The sequence below is a fragment of the Gambusia affinis genome, linkage group LG11, assembly GCF_019740435.1.
Source record: "Gambusia affinis linkage group LG11, SWU_Gaff_1.0, whole genome shotgun sequence".
Classification (NCBI taxonomy): domain Eukaryota; kingdom Metazoa; phylum Chordata; class Actinopteri; order Cyprinodontiformes; family Poeciliidae; genus Gambusia; species Gambusia affinis.
This window is the reverse complement of record NC_057878.1, coordinates 10003027-10025290: the sequence shown is the minus strand read 5'-3', so window position 1 is coordinate 10025290 and position 22264 is coordinate 10003027. Positions and strand designations below refer to the sequence as shown.

The 22264-nt window shown below is 40.7% G+C and overlaps 1 protein-coding gene across 15 annotated transcripts in view; it reads left to right on the top strand.

Annotated features, from left to right (window-relative positions):
- mycbp2 (MYC binding protein 2) overlaps window positions 1-22149 on the top strand; it is a 72878-nt gene extending 50729 nt beyond the window's left edge. For 11 of the 15 annotated variants that reach the window (XM_044132717.1, XM_044132713.1, XM_044132715.1 and 8 more), the window contains 31 exons: window positions 322-454; window positions 1386-1511; window positions 4783-4992; window positions 7226-8863; window positions 8951-9120; window positions 9240-9487; window positions 9577-9744; window positions 10218-10375; window positions 10459-10658; window positions 10746-10895; window positions 10972-11132; window positions 11243-11399; window positions 11485-11709; window positions 12340-12405; window positions 12633-12872; window positions 12977-13066; window positions 13154-13234; window positions 13318-13584; window positions 14408-14691; window positions 14779-14875; window positions 15613-15732; window positions 15821-15922; window positions 16009-16137; window positions 16618-16750; window positions 16911-17014; window positions 18280-18468; window positions 18569-18676; window positions 18824-19033; window positions 19128-19235; window positions 19393-19558; window positions 20731-22149. In XM_044132717.1, coding sequence (XP_043988652.1) covers window positions 322-454; window positions 1386-1511; window positions 4783-4992; window positions 7226-8863; window positions 8951-9120; window positions 9240-9487; window positions 9577-9744; window positions 10218-10375; window positions 10459-10658; window positions 10746-10895; window positions 10972-11132; window positions 11243-11399; window positions 11485-11709; window positions 12340-12405; window positions 12633-12872; window positions 12977-13066; window positions 13154-13234; window positions 13318-13584; window positions 14408-14691; window positions 14779-14875; window positions 15613-15732; window positions 15821-15922; window positions 16009-16137; window positions 16618-16750; window positions 16911-17014; window positions 18280-18468; window positions 18569-18676; window positions 18824-19033; window positions 19128-19235; window positions 19393-19558; window positions 20731-20846 — 6354 coding nt within the window. In that variant the 3' untranslated portion in view covers window positions 20847-22149. The remainder of the gene's footprint in view (window positions 1-321; window positions 455-1385; window positions 1512-4782; window positions 4993-7225; window positions 8864-8950; window positions 9121-9239; window positions 9488-9576; window positions 9745-10217; window positions 10376-10458; window positions 10659-10745; window positions 10896-10971; window positions 11133-11242; window positions 11400-11484; window positions 11710-12339; window positions 12406-12632; window positions 12873-12976; window positions 13067-13153; window positions 13235-13317; window positions 13585-14407; window positions 14692-14778; window positions 14876-15612; window positions 15733-15820; window positions 15923-16008; window positions 16138-16617; window positions 16751-16910; window positions 17015-18279; window positions 18469-18568; window positions 18677-18823; window positions 19034-19127; window positions 19236-19392; window positions 19559-20730) is intronic. The other 4 variants (XM_044132726.1, XM_044132721.1, XM_044132719.1 and 1 more) reach the window with 2 other exon arrangements.
- Window positions 22150-22264: the final 115 nt, after the last annotated feature.

Genomic DNA, 22264 nt, shown 5'->3' with positions numbered 1-22264 from the left:
ACAACTTCATGCATTTACCTTTCAATAAAACACCTCTAACTTAGAGTAAGTTGGGTTTTTTTAAAATTCATTTAACCACAGTTTTGTCCAGCAGTGTCTTCTGATGAAATCAATTTCATGCAATCTTCTGCTTATGAACACTGTGCCTCTGAGATGACCTAACTGCTTGCATGTTGTTGATCCTTCTGTAGCAGAGATTTGTTCTTGGTTTCTGTATGTGCCATGACAAACTGATTGTCGAGTGGGTGAGCAGTGAAATGGATCAACCTGGCTTGGAATGACGTGTGAGAGTGTGAATAAAACGTATTGTTTGTGCATCAGGTTGTGAACTCAGAGGGAACCTGGGTGCAGCTGGATAAGAACAGTGTAGTGGAGTTCTGTGAGAGTGATGAAGGCGAGGCATGGTCGTTGGCCAAAGACCGTGGTGGCAACCAGTACCTCCGTCATGACGATGGTGAGTTTCACTTGACCTTATAGCGGTTGGTGGCAATTTGAAACATTGCGGAAATCTATTGGTGCCACTAATAAATAAATATATGTATAAAATATAAATTAAATAATTTAAAATACTTTCACTTTCACTTTATTTTGGTAAATTCACAACCTCATACAAACAAAAGGAAATACTACTTTACAAACACATAATTTACCAAAAACGGTTTATGCTTGCCTACCTTCTTCATGAGTAGATAAGAAACTACCCATGAACCATGTACTCAACTGTTAATTTCAGTACATTTATGCAGTGGAGGGGGATATGTTAAGATTTTATTTTTAACAAAATCACTTGTGCCACATTTGTTTGAATCCACGACAGTTCCTCACAATAAAGGCATCTGAATTTTGCATTTTTTTAATTCCTATATTTTTTAGTTTACTGTAAACTAAAACAGTAAACACTGTTTTTAGTTTACTGTGTATCCTGTTTTGCTGCCATCCACATTGTGCATAAACCTGTCACAATAAATCAGTTAATTGAATGATAAATTAAAATGAGCTTCATAACTTCCATTTGCATGAGTTTTTTGTTTTTCTTGTCTCTCTTTTTACCAAAGACTGGATGATAAAAGCTTTCAATCTGGTTCTCAACTAGCCTCTTTTTCAAGGACAGTTTTGTTTGCAGAACTCTCGGTATCCATTTTATTTGTTGTTTTATTTTCATTTATTTTGGACATTTAAAATGTCTTTGAGATCCAGTGTTTATTACAAATTAAATTTGATTGCTCTTTGAGATTGTGTGCCAACAACATGACGAGATAAATTTACCTCAGTGTGTTTCTATGCAATATTTCCAGAGTAATCTGGTTACCTTGGAGGATTCTCCATCTAATTAAATATCTCAAGAATGAATGTTAAGACTAGGTGATCTAACTTGGATTTTTCAGAACAATCTTTGATCGAGCATGGGAATCAAACCCCCCCTCCCAGTCCGTTCTCTGTGCAAGCTTTCAACAGAGCAACCACTTCAAATGGAGCACAGGGCTTTGATTATGGCATCTCCAACAACAAAGGTGAGTTTACTAAAGATACCTTTTGTTAACAAAAACAGTTGATGAGTTGACTTTATCTGAACGTAATGTTCCTTAATATAAATATACATTTTTATACATTTATCATAGCGCATTGTCATGCTTCTCTCTTGCTTTTGAAAATACTTGAAAGCATCATCAATGGATTTACAATATACCGATTCTTTAACTCTCTCCCTTGTGGAATGTTTAAATCATTTATGATCTTGTTCTCGGTTTGTAGTTTTTCAGGGCCATTTTTATCAGGAAAGGCTGTTGTATATCAAAAAATATCACTGCTGTATTTGATTAAAAATATTGAATTTTTTTTTTTTAAACAAACATAGTGAGCTCTCCTCTACATATGTGGCTCTCTTTGAATCCCAAGGTGTCATCTGTTTTTATTTCTGTGTTCTTTTTTGAGGTTTCTGCATGCTTTTTAATTTGTCTAATGCTGCTGTGTCATGCCTCACATCTCTGCAGTGTTGGGCATTTGTCTGCATGCATGGGCCAGTCAGTGTCATTTGAACTTTTGTGGGCTTTGTAGTTGGATGCAGAAGCCAGCTCTGACCACCCCTCTCACCCTTTTCTCTATGTTGTTTTAGTTAAGTCTCCTTTACAATATGCGGTCCTTTATTTGATCAGTTATCTTCAACTCATTGTGAAGTACAACGAGCATCACTTCCGGGACAGTGCAGCTGGAGCCTCAGTAAAGTGTATTTGTCCCCTTTTTTTGCTTGAATATTGGACCTTTGTCATGCCAGTTTTCATACAGTAATTTTCTCTACCCTACTTGGCTTAAGAGGTTTTCCTCTTGAGAGTCTGTGCTCTGCAGAGAATTATGGTTTTGAAAATCAGTCGTAGGTGTCAACTGTTTAGTAGTTTAGAATCAGATTGAAGGCCATCCACAAAACAATGTATGTATAATCGAGTACAGCGACAACACAATGTTTGACTGCCAAATGTTGCAGTTCATAGGTGAAACTTATTTTCTTCTTATTTAGAGAATGAAATAAATATACAGAGCAATCTATTGGGTTTCTTGACAAAAAAATGTTCAACTATCTTTCCATCCTTACATCCATTGTCTTTCACTTATCCAAGATGGGATAACAAGTAGCAGAGAAACCCAGTAATCCCTCTTTCCAGCAACTCTGTACAGTGAAATTCCACTGTGTTCCCAGGCCAAAAGGGATTTATAGTTCCGCCATTTAGTTTGGGGTCTATCCCTATGGCCAATGCCCTTTAAAGAGAGAGGCACCTCCTTTTCAGTCCTCTGTTCATCCATCCCTTTTTGACCATACAGGAAAACCAGAATGTAGTTATACTAGTAATATGAGAACTTTGCTTTTGGTTTATTGGGTTTCTTCACCACATCAAACTGCCCATATTACTTCAGATGAGATGGTGTCTGAATTCTCCTGCTTGAAGCAGACTCTGCGCTGACTTGGAGGGAGGTTGAGGATACCTTAGACTTGGAGAAGCTGACTCTCATTCAAGCCAAGTGACACTCTACTGCGAACCACCCCAGTAAATGCTGAAGTTCTTGACTTACAGATATCGACTCAACTGCATAATCTATAAAGAGCAAAGTTAAGACCTTGAGGGTTTCGAAGGTCGACACCTTCATTTCCATGGTTCCTTCTTGAGAATGTGTCTTTAAACACCATAAACAGTGTCACTGAGTATGGGACAGCTCAGGTAGAGTCCAACTTGCACTGGAAACGAGACTGACTTTGTGCTAAGAATGTGATCACAGCTCTTACTGTGAATATACAAAGACTGGATGACCCTTGCAAGCGTCCCTGGCATTGCATACTCTTGCTGGACCCCCCCAAAAATGATCCAGATCCACACAAGCATGGGAAATGGACAGCTGAACTTCCATGACAATCAACCTCATCCCTTGATTAAACATGAAACATGAAAGAAACTTGACTGAAAATCTGAGAAGACGAGGCTTTCTTCTAGACGTTATAAGTCTGGCAGCCTCCCCATTCATCAGATTCTGCTTGCCACTGGATGATAAGTAAGATACATAGACGACCTTGTGCTCAAACATGGTGTTTGTTATAGCGATCCTTTTTATAGCAAAATTCAATAACTTAATGTTCAGATTCAGATTTGGGAAGCTGTTCATCCCATTCATATCCCTTTAGGTAAGGCCATTGTCATCATGAGGCGGCGTAATCTGAGCTACCTTTCCGTGTCTAAGCACAGACAAGAGACAGACTTTCCCCTCCAAAGAGTCTACCCTGTGGAGGGGTCAACACCAATATTGTGAGCATCCCTGCACTCACCGAATACTGTCTTGCTTGGAAATTCAAGAGAAGATGAGAGTCCACCCCTTTTCTGCAGGCTAGGTCCCAGAGTCGAGGCTGTGTTTGAAGGTGCTCACCACCACGCACAGTTTCTACTCTCTTCCTGTGAGTGATGTAACATTTAAAGTCCTAAAAGTCACATTATATCACCTCTGCTCAAACTTCGCCTGACCTGACCTTGAAGTCGCGTGCAGGGTGAGCTGTGAGCAGTGTCAGAGGTAGCCTTCTTGTAGCATTTTTGGGGTAAGCTCAGCCAAGCATCAGGAGCCAACGCTCCAGTTTTCCCCTAGTGAGCATTTTGTGGAGCTTGGCTTCAGAAAGGAGCCCTGACCTCCCTTTTCAAAGCAGGTTCTATCATAGGGTCAACCATTACTGAACTCCATCATCTGATTTGATCAATTACCACCTTGTAATATCTAAAGATTTAATTGGGATTGAAATGAATTAAAATAAAATAGACTGAACTGTACTGAATGGTGAATTTATTTACTTTATCTGATTGGCTATAGTAGATGGCTTTTGTTGTGAGTGAGTATGGTTAACATAAATTTAACTGACCTAAAATGTAAACTTATGAGAAGAGATGTTGGAAATTTTTGTGTCATGGAAGGATTGGTATTTTAAATTACACACCCTGGGCTGTTTGTTCCTGATACAGTTTGAGCAGTTAAATATAATGTGGTTTGGACTTCTTTTTTTTTTTTTAGATGGTCTTTTATACTTTAACTTTTTAATAAAAGGGCCTTTAGTTGCACATCTAACAAAAGGACTTCTAGGAAGCTGTATGTCCATTTCGGCTCCTCCTATTTTGTAAATCTGATGTTCTGTGGGTGGTAACTGAATGATTTGGCACAAAATGAGTAAAACAACCCTGAATCCCCCCCCCCCCTGACTTCCTCAAAACCAGAGTATAAGCTGCAGTTTCTCCACTTCCTCTGTGTTCATATTTGCAGGTGACCGGTTAAGTGCCATACTGAATTCCATTCAGTCTGGGCCCTTCCTCTCAGCAGCTCCCTCCTCTTCCTCCGTATTTGATCAAGCTGCCCAACCTCCTTCCTCTTCCTCTTCCTCTTCCTCCTCCTCCTCCTCCTCCCTTGTTCACAGCCCATTTGTGTTTGGACAGTCCCCCTCCCAAGTGTCTCAGCCACAACCACAGCTTCTGAGTAAGTCTGTCCTGCTTTCTGACAGCACTTGCTCACACAGGTGTTGATCTTTTTTAACCTTGCAATGTTTTGTTTTCCTGACTTATTCCTCCATGTTAAGTATTCTATGTGGTGAAGAGGGGTGATAAGTGACACATAACGCTACTGCTCTTTAACGCAGAAATATCTTTAACAAGCTTACGTGTCTAATGTTTGCTGCTGAAATCTTGTTTTTAGTAAAAATAAATGGTTTGTAATTAGGAAAAAACAACATACTCATAAGAAAACAAGATTTCAAGCTGAAATACTTAGACTTAATATCTTGGTAAAATGAATATTTTTGCTATGTGCTCACATAAGAGGCTGAGTTGCTTTGATTTCTGTTTGCTGTGCTTGCTCAGTTGTTTATCGTCTTCGTTTCCTTCATGGTGTTAATTGCCACATAAGTGTCCTGTTTCATTTCCCACCTCAGCCAGCCCAAGACTTTTATCTAAGTATTTAGAGCAGTGGCCTTTGTAGATTTTTGTATGCCAGCTTGATCATTTAAATGAAAAAGTGTGACAATATGAAAGACAGTCAACTTAGAAGATCCGCTGAAGTAATATTCTTTGCACATGTTGATTTATTTTGTAGCATTGCTGCTGTTCGCTTTCTTGTTGGTTCTGTGTTGTCTGTCTGCAGAGTCCTGTGAGGGTCATTAAAGAATAGATACAACGATTGCCTGCGATGAGCAGATTAAATACAGAGTAACTTGCATTGTTGTTGCTGCTGGGGAAACAGTTTAGCTCCAAATGGCAGATTTAAGACTTTTCTGGTCATTTTCCCCAGGCCCATTATTTACATTTTGCCATTTGTGCATCTTTGTTTCTGTAGATGTGTGCATGTCAGGCTCTTGGCTATTGAAGGTGGTTTAATTCCTTCCATCAAAAGCTACTAATATTTAAATTAATTACTGATATTTAATATTTACGTTCACTTTCTGCATCACTCAATGCTTTTTATTACTTTACACATCTAAGCAACAAATGTGTAAAATTTCACAAAACCCACAGGCCTCTGTGACTTCACTGACTTTTTCTAAGTGTCTTGTTTCCTCATGTTCCATCTATATCTTCCCATCAGTTTGTGTGTTGTCGTTTTTCTGTTTTGGCTTCATGATATGACTCCATTGGCTTCCTCTTCGTTCTTTCTTCCTTTCTGTCCGTCTGTTCTTCCTCCCTCCCTTTCTTTCTTTCTGTCTTGCATTTCATCTCTGGCCTGTTTACCTGCTCCACTGTTTCCCACAGTAGATGGTTCATCTCGCAGCCTTGCTTCTCGTGAGCGTGTGCACAAAAGCAGTGTGTCGGTGGCTGGTCATGGTAGTGCTCTCTCATCTCTCGCTCTAAGGCAAAAGGGTGGGTAATCACAGATTGCATGCTCCCTTCAGACTCAACAGAGGGTGGGTATGAACTCCAGAAAAAACCTCCTCTGAGGAGCTTGTTACATTTATGTTATGATTAACCATTTTTGGAATCTGGGTGTACTATTTAGGCAGTAGAGATCAGGGCATTAGTAGGAGTATAAAAAAAATCTAAACGCTTTGTTTGACAATATTGATTGCCTAAGTTTTGCTCAATGCAAAAGTGACAAACATGGACAGATCCCTCTGGCAAAGACGTATAAAAAGCTGTTAAATAAATTCATGTTTAATTTCATAACCATGATCGTACACTGAAAAACTTAAAGCAAGACTATCTTTAATTTGAGCACATTTATTCACTGGTGAAAAAAAAAAATCAAATTTTGTCCAAAATGTTTTTACAAAATCACCAGTGACAGTTGTTGCTAACTTATCTGGTAATACCTACAATCCTCTATTGCTAATAGGACAGCATTTAGTTTTCTGATGAAATAGTTCATAAAGTTGGAGCATAAAGAGACAGAGATTTGCTTTTTGTAGGAATTAGGTCTGCAAACTTGTCTGGTACACCATTTTGGTTTGGTTTCTTATAGAGCTTTCCCCAAAATTGGGTTGGAAACCATCTTTCATTAATGCTTTCATTGCTCACTGACTAATTTCATTCTAAAAATTCTTTTAACAACCTTTATTAATCATGAGTCTTAACATCTTTCATCTTCAAGGCTTAATTTCTCTATATTGTTTGTTTTGACACAACATTACAGTTTTTTTTGTGTTGCTGTTTTTTTTTATGACTCATCAATGATAATAGCATGTTTTCTAATTCATTTGTGTTTGAATCATAAATGCTTTTAGGTGAACGTGGGAATCTGATGTCCTGTGCGCGCCCCATGTCCCAAACCAGTAAACAGCGTCAGGAAAACCGCTCCCCCAAGCAAGAGAGTCGAGGAAGCCGCTCCTCTGAACAGGGCCGGGTGAAAACGAGCGAGGGCGGACTCTCGGCAGGTGAAGCTCTCATTCTGCGGTCTGACACGGCCAAGCTGAGGAGTGACTCTCACAGCCGCTCCCACTCACCCAACCACAACACTCTCCAGGCGCTAAAGGCGGACGGTAGAACCTCGGGTAGTCGGGCCGAGTCGCCAAATCCAGGCTCTCGCTCTTCTTCTCCCAAACAAAAAGGCGTATCCTCACCGGGACGATCCAGTCCCTCGAGCAACTTATCCCAGCACTCCTCTTCAAGCCACCATGACAAAAACCTACCCCCCAAGGTCAGCCCTTCTTCCAAAGCAAAACTGGATCCTCCCAGGGAGAGATCCAAGTCAGACTCATACACTCTTGATCCGGACACGCTCAGGAAGAAGAAGATTCCCCTCACAGAGCCGCTGAGGGGAAGATCTACGTCTCCTAAATCTAAACTGTCTCCTAAAGATCCCAATAAAGAAGTGATCAGTAATACAGAAAACCGTGCTCCATCTCCACACGTGACTCAGGAGAATCTCCACAGTGAGGTAGTGGAGGTCTGCACCTCTAGCGCTCTCCTCTCTAACGAGGATATCAACGACGAGAATGTGGAGCTCCGCAATTCGGAGGAAGGCTCGTGCAAAGTCCACTTCAGCATTGGCAAAGCTCCCGTCAAAGAGGAGCTGGAGAGCCGCTCCTCGCCCAAAGTCAGCCGCAAAACGTCCAGCCGACACACGCGTCCCAAGAAAGACAAATCTGGGCCTCTGTTCAAAGCTGAGAGCACATCGAGAATCGCAGAGCCCGTCAAACAGGCAATGTCTCCATCGGTAGCTGAATGCGCTCGTGCAGTTTTCGCCGCGTTCCTCTGGCACGAGGGGATCGTCCATGACGCCATGGCCTGTTCGTCCTTCCTCAAGTTTAACCCCGACTTGACCAAAGAGCAAGCCCCCATTCGTAACTCCCTGGGCGGACAGGGACCCGAGGAGAAAGAGAGCAAGTTGAAAAACCGTCACTCCTTGGAGATTTCTTCTGCACTTAACATGTTTAATATTGCGCCCCATGGCCCTGACATCTCCAAAATGGGCAGCATCAACAAAAACAAAGTCTTATCCATGCTGAAGGAGCCTCCGCTGCCAGAGAAGTGCGAGGATGGGAAAGGGGAGGCCTCGTCTTATGAGATGACTTCTCACCCCTGTTTGAGGCCGAAGTCGATTTTGCCGTTAACCTTGCAGCACTTGGTTGCGTTCTGGGAGGACATTTCAATGGCCACCATCAAAGCAGCCACCCAGAACATGATCTTTCCCAGCCCAGGGTCCAGTGCCATCTTAAAGAAGAAGGAGCACGAAAAGGACAGCAAAAAGGCAAAGAAGGAGAAGAAGAAAAGGGAGAAGGCGGAGGTACGTCCAAGAGGGAATCTGTTTGGAGAGATGGCTCAACTTGCCATGGGAGGACCGGAGAAAGACACCATCTGCGAACTGTGTGGGGAATCTCACCCTTATCCTGTCACCTACCACATGAGACAGGCTCATCCAGGTGAGAAGAGCAAAGTCCTTTTCTTTTCAAACTGTAAACCCATCCTGATGTGTTTTCAAACAAGCTACTTTTACATTTCTAATCCAGGTTGCGGTCGTTATGCCGGGGGTCAGGGCTACAACAGTATCGGCCATTTCTGTGGAGGCTGGGCTGGGAATTGTGGAGATGGAGGCATAGGAGGCAGCACCTGGTACCTGGTTTGTGATCGCTGTCGAGAGAAATACCTGAGAGAGAAACAGACGGCAGCCAGGGAAAAGGTAGCAGACGTCAACTAATTGTCATCTCCATCTCCTTTCTTCTTTGTTTTCTGCTTCTATGATACTTTTTTTTTTTTAAATAAAAAATCTAAGCTAATACGGTCAACATAATCTTAAAGGTGAAACAGTCAAGGAAGAAGCCTCTGCAGGTGAAGACTCCTAGAGCTCTACCCACCATGGAAGCCCACCAGGTGATCCGAGCCAACGCGTTGTTCCTGCTGTCCCTCAGCAGTGCAGCGGAGCCCAGCATGCTCTGCCACCATCCTCCCCGCCCCCTTCACTCGCAGCTGCTCCCCAGCCTGAAGGAGGGCGTGTCAGAGGAACTCCCCAATAAAATGGGCTGCCTCTATCTACAAACACTGGCCAGGTAGTAATTGGGCGACTTCACCATTCTTCTGGCGAAAACAGAAAATGAGGGTTACAATAATGGTTTTGGTTTTTTGTCTTTCGTTTCAGGCAACACACTGAGAACTTCGGAGCTTATCAAGATGACAACCTTTTCCAGGATGAGATGAGGTATCTGCGGTCAACGTCCGTTCCTGCCCCCTACATTTCTGTCACACCAGACGCTTGTCCCAATGTGTTTGAGGAACCAGAGAGTAATATGAAGTCAATGCCCCCCAGGTAAAAAAATAGTGTGAACTACTTACGCCTTTATATTCACTCCATATCAATCACAGATTATAAAAGTAAAGCTGAGGTAAAAGTGTAATAAAAGTCAGAAATACTGCCACCTGCAGGTGGTGCGTTAGCAGCCATGTAAAACCCCATGTTTTTAAAAATTTTTGCAGAAAATTTGCAATTTTCTCACAATCAGTCTTTAAAATTGTGAGAATTTCTGCAATTGCAGAATTGCCAAACACTAGGGGGGACTGCTACTTATTTGCACTGAAGTTGGTGGTTATAACATTGAAAAAGTTCAGTGGGCATAATTAGTTTTGCGAGGTGCTCAATTAGTTAAAAATTTCTTGACGTCCATACTGTCTACCGCTTCATTAACCAGCCAATCACATACCTCAACAGAACAAGCTTAAATTGTTGTCTTTCGGGATATTCTAACCCAAAGTTTTACTCTGTTTGTCTTCATTTCCTTTTAGTCTTGAAACCAGTCCGATCACAGACAGTGACACTGCAAAGCGCACCGTTTTTCAGAGGTCTTACTCCGTTGTAGCATCAGAGTATGACAAACAACACTCGCCCTCTCCAGCCCGAGTCAAAGCTGTGCCCAGACGAAGAGTTCATAGCGGCGACGCAGGTAGATCAATGCGAAAGGGATTTGTGTTGCTTAGAGTGAGTGGTGGCATTATTTCTTCATGAACCGCTCCGTTTCCCACCTAGAAGTGGGCTCCTCCCTGCTGCGCCACCCGTCTCCTGAGCTGTCCCGCCTCATCTCAGCTCATGGCTCACTCAGTAAAGGGGAGAGGAATTTCCAGTGGCCGGTTCTGGCTTTTGTTATCCAACACCATGACCTGGAAGGCCTGGAGGTGGCCATGAAGCATGCTTTGAGAAAGTCTGCCTGCAGGGTGTTTGCTATGGAGGTATGGATGTTGTGGCTGTGAAATTTTACTTTTCAATGTCAGATGTTGTGATAAATTTTTAAAAAATTTTTTTTATGTTTTTGTCAGGCATTCAACTGGCTGCTGTGCAATGTGATCCAGACGACGTCTCTGCACGACATCCTGTGGCATTTTGTAGCATCTCTCACTCCATCACCCTGTGAGCCAGAGGACGAGGAAGATGAGGAGAATAAAGGGAACAAAGAAAATTTAGAACAGGCAAGAGTGGCTTACAGTTAGGTGATCTTTTTATTTGTCACTTTTTCTAATCATGAGTATCTCCACGGTTACATAGGAAAGAGACCTTGGGGTTTGTGAACACCCTCTGTCAGACATAGTCATTGCCGGGGAGGCAGCCCATCCACTCCCCCACACTTTCCATCGCCTTCTTCAGACAATCTCTGACCTCATGATGTCACTTCCTAGTGGCAGTGCACTACAGCAGATGGCACTGAGGTAAATCTCTGCTTCCAGAATGCCACTGTCATGGAAATATCTTACCAGATTGTCTTCTGATTTCAGACAGGTAAACATTAATCTTCGCTGGCTGTGTCTCGTCGCTTTAGGTGCTGGAGTCTCAAGTTCAAGCAGTCTGACCACCAGTTCCTTCATCAGAGCAATGTTTTCCATCACATCAACAACATCCTGTCCAAGTCAGACGATGGGGACAGCGAGGAGAGCTTCAACATCAGTGTCCAGTCGGGTTATGAAGCCATGAGCCAGGCAAGAACACAAACCAGTTCTAGTTCTTATTACTGCTCATCTGCTGTCCATTGGGGAAACCAGGAGAAAATGTGTGTTTTTACAGGATCTCTGCCTGGTAACCTGCCTGAAGGACCTAACCAGTGTAGTAGACATTAAAACTTCCAGCCGCCCCGCCATGATTGGCAGCCTGACTGATGGCTCCACGGAGACCTTCTGGGAGTCTGGAGATGAGGACAAGAACAAGACCAAAAGCATAACATTCAGCTGCGTGAAAGGCATAAATGCCACCAAAGTTTCTGTCCATGTAGACAACTCCAGAGATATCGGGGTAAGGAGCAACACCAAACCAGGCTGTAGAGTTTAAAAGGACACTGGTGTGTTGTTTGATTCAAAATAAGATCTGTTGTGGAATTCCAACATATGGCAGTAATTGGAAAATTTGGGATTCACCCTTAGTCAAGTGGAGTTAAACTGTACAAGTTGAGACATTTTTATTTAAAATGAGTAACATGTGCTTGATTAACTCTCGTTTTAGAGACAACAAGATGGTTGTTTCAATTTCAAGCATATGGTTTTAGGAATGAGCAGCAGTTTCAGTACAATAAGGAGTTTGTTGATTATTTTTTAATCCACTAAAAATAGGAGTCAGACAAGCCATCCTGTTTTTTTAGGAAATCGCTTGTTCATCAAGTCAGTTTCTCTGGCGTCCTTTATTTATAGTCTAATTTGTAATTCTCTATTCTACAGTCCAAGCTTACGCTGTTTTTTGATGCTACTGTTTATATTGAGCTTTAAAAAAACAACTAGTAAGATAATGCTAGCTTTTTTGATGACTTGTTCATAATTTGGCCTGTAATATATTCCACTTAATGTGTTGGCATAATTGAGAATTAAGTGAGTGAAAATATGTCATATTATGGATTTCAGGGAATTTATATTTTGTATTTTGTGCAAACAGAACAAAGTCACATCAGTAACGTTTCTCTGCGGAAAAGCCATAGAGGATCTTTGCAGAATCAAGCAGGTATGTGCAGTTTCAGTGATATAAAGTGAGAAATTATTTAAAAACGATTTTAGGCATAAAATAGATGACATATTCACTCTATAAAATTTTGGTGGTTTTGACTTGTTCCTTTGGCTGTCTTCCAATTTGTGTTGACTTTTTTTTTTTAAAGAAGGAATGAAAAATAGCTAGATGAATTGATTATGCTTGCAAAACTTTTTAATTAATTTATTTTTTTTAAATTACAGGTTGACCTTGACTCGCGTCACATGGGCTGGGTGACGAGTGAACTCCCTGGAGGCGATTACCATGTGATCAAGGTGGAGTTAAAAGGCCCTGAAAACACTCTGAGGGTTCGCCAGGTGAAGGTTCTTGGCTGGAAGGAGGGCGAGAGCATCAAGATCCTTGGACAAATCTCAGCCAGCATGGCTCAGCAGAAAAACTGTGAAGCCGAGACGCTCAGAGTTTTCCGCCTCATCACCTCACAGGTCTGTCAATCTGGCTCATTTGCGTGCGTGTTCGTCATGCGGTTATTTTAACAGATAGTACATTTAACTGAAACCGTGAGTATAATTCTTCGGTTTGCATTTAGGTTTTTGGCAAACTAATTTGTGGAGATGCAGAGCCGACGCCAGAGCAGGAGGAGAAAAATCTGCTTTCATCTCCAGAAGGAGAGGATAAGGTCTGTAAAAATTCAGTTCTGTGTAGCTTCCTCCCAACTGATGCATTGTTTCCTGATTATTTTGATCTTCTTGTTTTCCATAAACAGGTACCATCTGATGCAGATCTTAAGGAGCACATGGTGGGAATAATCTTCAGCAGGAGCAAACTAACCAACCTACAGAAACAAGTAAACATTCAGACCATTCAAAAGTAACCTCCAGATCTTTAAAGCGTCCACAATCCAATGCAACTGCTGCCTTTTATTTCCAGGTGTGCGCACATATCGTTCAGGCGATCCGCATGGAAGCCACACGTGTGAGGGAGGAGTGGGAACATGCCATCTCCAGCAAGGAGAACGCCAACTCCCAGCCCAGCGACGACGATGCCTCATCCGACGCCTACTGCTTCGAGCTCCTCTCCATGGTTCTGGCTCTGAGCGGCTCCAACGTGGGCCGCCAGTATCTGGCACAACAGCTCACCCTCATGCAGGACCTGTTTTCTCTCCTGCACACTGCTTCTCCGAGGGTGCAGAGACAGGTGGGCATGAATGTGAACACACTCGCCGACATGCAAATTTGTGTTTCGTGGTAGCTTACTTATTTCCTGAAAACTGCATGTACTTCTTCATTGGGATTTCTTTGTGGAAATACCTCCACCAGCTGGTGGTGAAGCTAACTGCAGCATACATAACATTGGAAAAGGGCTTGTTTGAAATGCGTGCAGGTCTTTTTTCTCTTTCTAAAAAAAAAATGACAACAGAGAATATTTTTAAAAAGTGACTTTTATATCAATCGTCCCTTTGTGACTTGTACAACAGAGTATTAGGGCCAAGTTAGAAAATATTGCTCATTGTTTAATAATGAGAATACAGTCATATTATCAGAAAAATGTCCATTTTATGAGAAAAAGCTTTGAGTTATTGAGATCTGGTATGACCAGCTCGCTATATGAGGTCCTTTCTTCAAAACAGATTCAGTTGTTTGCACAAAGTCTTGCTACTAATAATAATTTTATGCTCATGTGTTAAAAAAGTATTTCTTTATCTGTTAAATTGATATCAAAGTAAAACTTCATAAGATGCTCAACATTCCTCATTTAAATTTTTTATGTCTCGTGTCAAATTTCTCATAAAATAACTACTTCATATGACAGCTTTATTCTGGTAATATTTAAACTTCATTCTCATTTTATTTCAACTTTGTTTTACAACTGTATAAAATCGATTTATTGCCCATCCATATTGTGGAGCTGAAACTAGATTTTAAGACTTCATGGTTGATGGTTCACATGAACTGTACGTAGGATAAAATATAACCTGTATAATAGTTTATTAACATTTACCTCATGACCGTTGTCTTAGGTGACGTCTTTGCTTCGACGTGTCCTGCCGGAGGTGACGCCGGTCCGCCTCGCCAGCATCATCGGGGTTAAGGCTCTTCCCCCGGCAGACATCAGCGACATTATCCACTCCACGGAGAAAGGCGACTGGAACAAGCTGTGCATCCTTGACATGTTCCTGGGCTGCATTGCAAAGGCCCTCACTGTGCAGCTGAAAGCCAAAGGCACCACCATCGCCGGGACGGGCGGCACCGTCGCCGGGAAGGGCGTCACAACCGTCACTCTACCGATGATCTTCAACTCCAGGTGGGCCGGAATGTTTTTGGAAGACTCAAGAGATGGGTTTGTTGACGTCAGTTTGTTTACATTTTCGATCCCTCTTTTTGTACGCAGCTACATTCGCAGGGGTGAGAGCCACTGGTGGATGAAAGGGTCCACGCCTCCGCAGATAGCTGAGATCATCATAAAGCTGGTCAAAGATATGGCAGCGGTGAGTGTTTAATTTTTTCTTACATTTCAGATTGGTTGCTAAAACAGCTGCACAGATTTAGGGCCAACGCGATTAATCAGTACTATTGAGATAATTGTCAACTAATTTAGCAATAGATTAATCGTTTACATGAATATATAGACTCAAAAACAGGCCCTTTGCTAAAAGAACAACATACTCAGGGCAGTAGTTGAGCCAAAATGTACAAAAACATATACGTTCTACATATAATATGAAAACCCTTGTCTGTCTGTTAACATTTTCAACCCAGAAGTCCTTTCTTAGCATAGTTTGAGCTTATCTTGGTTCAAATTATCTAATTAAGTCTTCTGTGAAGCATCTTTTATTAGTCGGTGAATCCATAGAAATAGTCAACATATTAGCTCTACACTGAATTGATAAGCTCAGACCTTTCTGCTTGACTTGTCACATGGTGATGTTAGAAGTGGTTTTCAGCTTCAGATGGATCCTTTGCTTCAAATGATCTAGCGTACACTAAAATAATGTTATGTTGTTGCATTGTAGGCAATAAAATTTTTATTTTCCTATCTAAAAAAGGAATTGAATTATTTTATTTGCATATTTTAATATCTTTCCAATATTGTATAAAATAAGCTTAAGTGATTTTTTGTGCCAGCTTTTTATTAAATTAATCAATAGAATTACTGATTGCTAGAATAATTGTTAGTTGCAGACCTACACAGATTAAAGTAAACATTGCAAAACATTGTTTGTAGGGCCACCTGTCGGACGCCTGGTCCAGAGTGACCAAAAACGCAATTGCCGAGACCATCATAGCGTTGACTAAAATGGAGGAAGAGCATCGGTCTCCTGTTCGCTGCATAGCAACAACAAGGGTAAGAAAGCAATTCAGAAGCACAAATCAGTGATTAGAGATGTTGTTTATTGACGGTGCTGTAAGTATTTAATTTTCTCTTCCTTTAGCTGTGGCTGGCCTTGGCATCACTGTGCGTTCTTGACCAGGATCACGTAGACCGCCTCTCTTCTGGTCGCTGGATGGGAAAAGACGGACAGCAGAAGCAGATGGTGAGATTTATAAATAGGTGTGAAAAGAAATCGTATGAGGCTAAATAAAAGGGTAATAATTTATTCCCTTCTCTCCCCACCCACAGCCCATGTGTGACAATCACGATGACGGCGAGACAGCAGCTATTATCCTGTGTAACATATGTGGCAACCTCTGCACCGACTGCGACCGCTTCCTCCATCTTCACCGACGCACTCGCTCCCACCAGAGACAGGTTTGTGTCCGAAGTTTGCTTTCATATCAGTAAGTTTTTGTCGCTGCTAATAGGGTAAGGTTGAGAAGCAATGAGTTTCTTGGCCAAATTATTGATCTCCAGTTGAATCTTGTGGTTCCAGTTTTGGCCCTTTAGAACTTTTCTTTAAGAACTTTATAAAAAATAAAAATGGCTTTCAAAGCAGATTTAACAAATCCTTCTGCTGTAAACTGTAATTATTTATTTTGCATATTTCTGAACTTGTCATGCTAAATACATTTTTCTTTCATATAGTTTCTTACATCTCTGCCATTTTTCATATCAGTGAGAAGTTTAAAATTGAAGTAAGATGAAGCACAAAGTGCAGGTCCATAGTGCTGGCAAGAGGTTAATTCATCACCATGGGATTTTCTAACTCAATTCCAGTTACCAGCTGATTCCTATCTGGGTGGACATTTTGTTAGTTCATTGGTTTCAGCTTTGTGTTCTTCTGCTCTTCAGGTGTTTAAGGAGGAAGAGGAGGCCATAAAGGTCGACCTCCATGAAGGCTGTGGGAGGACCAAGCTCTTCTGGCTCATGGCTCTCGCCGATTCAAAAACGATGAAGGCCATGGTGGAGTTCAGAGAGCACACGGGTAACTTAGCATAGAGCATGACAATGGGAATCGCTAACATGGTCACGTCAGAAGACTAATGAAATTATAAGATTAAAGAAAAATAAAAGATTAAATTTCTCAGTTTTTGCGTTCTCAGGCTTATGTCTTCTTTCCGCTCACATGTTTAATATTTTTGCAGGTAAACCAGCATCCAGCAGCTCAGATGCCTGCAGGTTCTGTGGTACAAGAAATGGAACCGAACTGTCTGCAGTGGGGAGCGTCTGCTCCGACCCGGACTGTCAGGTGTGGAGGATTCACTAAGCTCAATCATCCACAATAAATAAACTATGCAGAGAGTTTATTTTAATGCCATATACAAAAAAACATTGTTAGTACTTTTTCCTTCCTCTTCTCTCCCCGCCGGAAGAGATCAAGAATTTCTCGCACTTTCTCAATGTAAAACTACTTAAACAAAAACAAAAAAAAACAAAAAACATTAGAACATACTGATACATTTTGACTGTTTTGTAAATTTTGCCAACTTTTTTTTAATTTTTGGTACAAATCAAATTTAGCGTTTTAAACAATTACAGGTCAAGCTCAGAGCAGTTTTGTAGCTTACAAGTTAATTGGAAATCGCAAACATATGGTCTTCCTGTAACATAAAAGTTAGAGGTTTAAAAGTTACCATGTAAGATTTCTTGCCTAACAAATCCTACGGTTAGAATATCAGCTGATAAGAAAACTACTTTAATCGGGCAAGGTGATGTTTCTTCTTGCAAGTGTATTTAAAAGCTTTTAGGGGGAAAATGTGTTTAATATGGAAACCTTTTTTACATACATAGAAACATTTCATACAAGTCTAAACTGATATAATATACTAACAACGCTTAACCTTAACAGCTATAAAGTATTCAGGTAACATGTATCTCATTTCTGCTGAAAGGGGATTCTGTTGAAGTGCTAAGCTCACATTAGCTTGCTTCCTTTCTGTTTTTATATGACCTGTTGATCATTTGTTTCAAACATGTTTTCTCTTAGCCTCTATAATTTGGGCAAACTGACAGTAAGACCTGTCTTTCTGCTTCATAAACTGAACATTGATTAAAATGTTGTATTTATTACTGTTAGGTGTTATTGTCAGTAATTTCTATACCTGTTTAATGTAAAGGTGTCATATTGGCCAGCCATAAATAGACAGACATGCAAGGATTTTAACTGAAAAGCTTTTTCTCTTTGACCCTTTAATGCAATAATAGTTCAAACACAGCATATTTTAGCATATTTTTTAAATAAACACAGATTTATAGATTATTAACTATATATTTTATCTACATTACATCTCTATCTACATCATACAGTTTTGGCTAATGGAGCCTATAGAAAATGTTTTTACAAATGTGATGTTGTTTGAGGATTACAAATACTGGATTAGCGTCTCCCTCTCCACAATAAACTATTTTTAATACATTTATTAATCCAGGTAGATCCAAAAGCCACTAAATACTTTCGTGATTTGTATTGTACTTTATGAACATCACCACCTCCTTTCCTGTCGACTCTCTTAGGAGTATGCAAAGCTGGCCTGCAGTAAAACTCATCCCTGCGGTCACCCCTGTGGAGGGGTCAAGAACGAGGAGACCTGTCTGCCGTGTCTGCATGGCTGCGATAAGAACGCTGGCTGCCTGAAACAGGATGCAGATGATATGTGCATGATCTGCTTTACAGAAGCTCTCTCGGCAGCTCCTGCAGTACAGGTAGCTTTGAGTTTAGCTTCTATTTTGATTTTAAATATACATCATGCTTGGGGAGTTAAATTAGCACGCCTTAACATTAAACTGTTGGTTCTGCTTCCAGCTGGACTGCACTCACGTGTTTCACCTTCAGTGCACTCGACGTGTTCTTGAAAACCGCTGGCTCGGGCCTCGCATTACGTTTGGGTTCATGCTGTGTCCAATTTGCAAGGTATTACACAATATTTGAGATTAGCTTGCTAAAAATGTTACCGTCTCTAGACATGGCGATCTTCAGACTCTGCATAGAGTATTTAAAAAGGATTTCATAAAGTTGTATTGTGTGTGTGTGTGTGTGTGTTTTTTTTCCCCTCTACAGAACAAAATCAATCACTCCGTGATCAAAGACCTCCTCGACCCCATTAAGGAGCTGTATGAGGACGTGAGGAGAAAAGCTCTGATGAGACTGGAGTACGAGGGGCTACACAAGAGCGAGGCGATAACTACACCAGGAGCTCGCTTCCACAACGACCCCGCAGGCTTCGCTATGAACAGATATGCGTACTACGTCTGCTACAAGTGCAAAAAGGTCACAAATTAATGACTTCCATTGATCCGATATTTGACTCAAATGTTTTGCATGGATTGAGGGGAAAAAAAATCAACAGTGTCCCTTCTTGTAGGCATATTTTGGAGGAGAGGCTCGCTGTGATGCAGAAGCAGGACAAGGTGATGACTATGACCCCAGCGAACTGATCTGTGGAGCATGCTCGGATGTCTCCAGGGCACAGGTGAGTGAATGATGCCCGTAAAGAATTCCAGCTTCGCTAGATAGAAGATCTCGATTAAGATGGGGGGGAGGGGGTTGCTGCACAAGAAAATGGTTTCCAAAAATTCTGGGATTTGCCAGAAATCCGCCTAATCTTCTCTCCCGTGTGCGTTTATCAGATGTGCTCCAAACACGGCACAGATTTCCTGGAGTATAAATGCCGCTACTGCTGCTCTGTGGCCGTCTTCTTCTGCTTTGGAACCACACACTTCTGTAACGCCTGCCATGACGACTTCCAGAGGATGACCAGCGTTCCCAAGGAGGAGCTCCCTCGTTGTCCTGCAGGTGACTGGATGGTTTCTCTCGAAAGCAATAATACAATGTTACCTTTTCCCCAAAGGTTCAGGAGTCTTATTTTAGCTTATAGTAACCCTTTAAATAGTGATAAATGTGTTTTATTTTAGTTGCCTAAAGTATTATATTTACACAAACAAATTTGAACATTTGTTTGATTTTCCTGATCTGCCATTCTGGTTAGACTTTTAATTGCCCTCCATAAAACATTTGTGCTTTAGTGTAAAACATTTCCTCTTTAAAGCTCTCTGTGAATGGAGAATTGGTTAACAAGAACATTAACCAGAGAAACTACTCGTATTGGAGAATATTGACACTCTGAACAGACATACAATCTCACTAAACAGGGTTCGTACAGGCGGTTGAAATCCTTGCTTAAAGTCCTTCAAAGTGTTTGGTATTGTAATAAAGTGCAATTTAACGCTTGTTTAAAAGCCTAATTTTGGAAAATGTTACTTACGGTTAAATCCACATATTTTCAAACACCACCTAAAAAGACAGATAAACTTTTTTGTCACTGTATGACGTTAAATCAGACTGAATTTCTCTTGTTTTAGGTAAGTTAGAATGACAAAAATAATTTCTAGTTTCTAAATTCCAGAAAATGCAGAGAACTTATTTTTTTTTGTGTGACTTTCTTTGTATATTGTGTGTTAAGTAATTAATTTTGACAGGAAAGTCAAATCCAGTCCAAACAAGATTTGTTTGAATTGTTAATATTTATCATTTCTAATGACTTAGTGACTTATTGATAATCATATATCTTATACAATGAACATTATTGAAATGACATCTTTTTTGTTGTTGTTGTTGTCAAATTAGCATTTTGTTCTCTGTTTTCAAATATAAAATTTGTCTGTATTTTAGTTTACCTTTTTTCCCTGCTGTAAAACGTAGAACACTATCACAAATACATAATGTGATAATGAATGGAACATTTCTTGTTTATTTTTATTGTTTTCATCTCCAAAGTGTGGTGTTGAGAACTTGCCTCGAAAATGTTTGAGAAGTGCTTGAATTTTACTGTGAGAAAAGTGTCCATTCATGTTTGTGGCTGAAACATAATGAAATACCTAAGTGCTGTTTTTATTGTGATGTCTCCAGAGAAATTTATAAAATAAGCAAATGAGGGAAAAGGTTTAATTGTCATCTCTGTGTTACAGGGCCAAAAGGCAAGCAGCTTGAGGGCACTGAGTGCCCCCTGCATGTGGTCCACCCTCCGACGGGCGAAGAATTTGCTCTGGGCTGTGGAGTGTGTAGGAATGCCCACACCTTCTAAACTTTAAGAGACTCGCTGAAAACCAGTCGGTCTACTGTGATTTTTATAGCCGCTGCTGCTGAGAGAGTCAGCGATGAAGCTCGGCTCTGGCTTTGAGTCTTTCTGGACCGCAGACCAGGTTTCCGTTCTACGCCGAGTTGTCAGGTCTGCTCTTTCACCAACATGAGGATCTAGGTTCTGCTGCAAGCGCGAGCTGTTGCTCCTTTCGATTCAGAGCAAACTTAATAAAAAAAAGTTGGGTTTTTTTTTTTTTTTTTGTTTTGTTATGTTTTTATTAAAGAAGAAGAATGGAAAAAAAAAGAAAATAACTTGTGACGTGTTTGCATGCAGCCGTTGTAATCCCTCGGCTTCTATAGACGTTGCACACCTCCCAATCACTGAACTGTAACGATGTAACATTGAAGATTAAATAAATTTGCTTAAACGCAACTGAGGATGAGCTTGAGTTTAAAAAGAGGGGAAGAAAAAAAACAAACAAAGGAAGGGGCCATATTTCCAGCTTCCTTACTATAAATTTAAAATATTGTTGTATGTAAACATTTTTTCGTAATCTTGTATAGTACTCTCCTCTGTCAAGTGCATCATGAGTTGACAGACAACAAAAAGGTGAGTTGGTTGTTAAGACTGTTAAGAATATCGAAATAGTGTACGATTTATCTAATCTTGTATATAGCGATACTATTCAAAGTAGCTGTATTCCGAAGTTGCTCTCTTCAGTTGTTTGGTATTCTGGGTTTTGTTTTGAGCCAGAACTTTTAATGAAGTGCAATACTGGGTGTGCCTCCTATTTTGCAGCCGTTTCATCTATGGAATGTATGTCAAATAAAAACCACTGTACATTTTTATACAGTCGTAACCCCCAGTCCTCGCCCTCCCTCTTCTTAGTGTCGGTTCTCTTCGATTACTGTCTGGAAAAGAGAGTCTGGCACTTGCTCTGAAAGATGGTGGATGTACATTTTGTTTTCAGCTCAGATAAATAATTTTAAAAAAAGGATCAAAATCCTACCTTAATACAAGAATAAAAAAAATAAAAAAAAGTCTCGATAGGAGTGGTTACAGCTGAAGGATTCAAGGGTCCAGTCTTTACACCAAATACAATTGTGCACCTGTATGCATTTTCCTAGTATGTGGCAAAGAGATTTGGGGGGTCAAAGAAGCAGAGTGGAGGATAAAAAATAAAAAAAAATAAAATAAGAAGCAGCTGCTGTTAAATAAGAAGCTTATTACTTGTGAATCTGCTCTGTAATATCTGTGGTGGATGGAGTTGAATGGTAATAAACCAGATTCTCTGTTTCACAAATTATACAATGTGTCATCAGTTTTTCATTAGTAAGCCAAAATACAATTTCTGCTGGACATTAAATATGCAATCCAGTGGTGTATCTCTCTCTTTGTGCACTCACAATAAAAAATAAAAA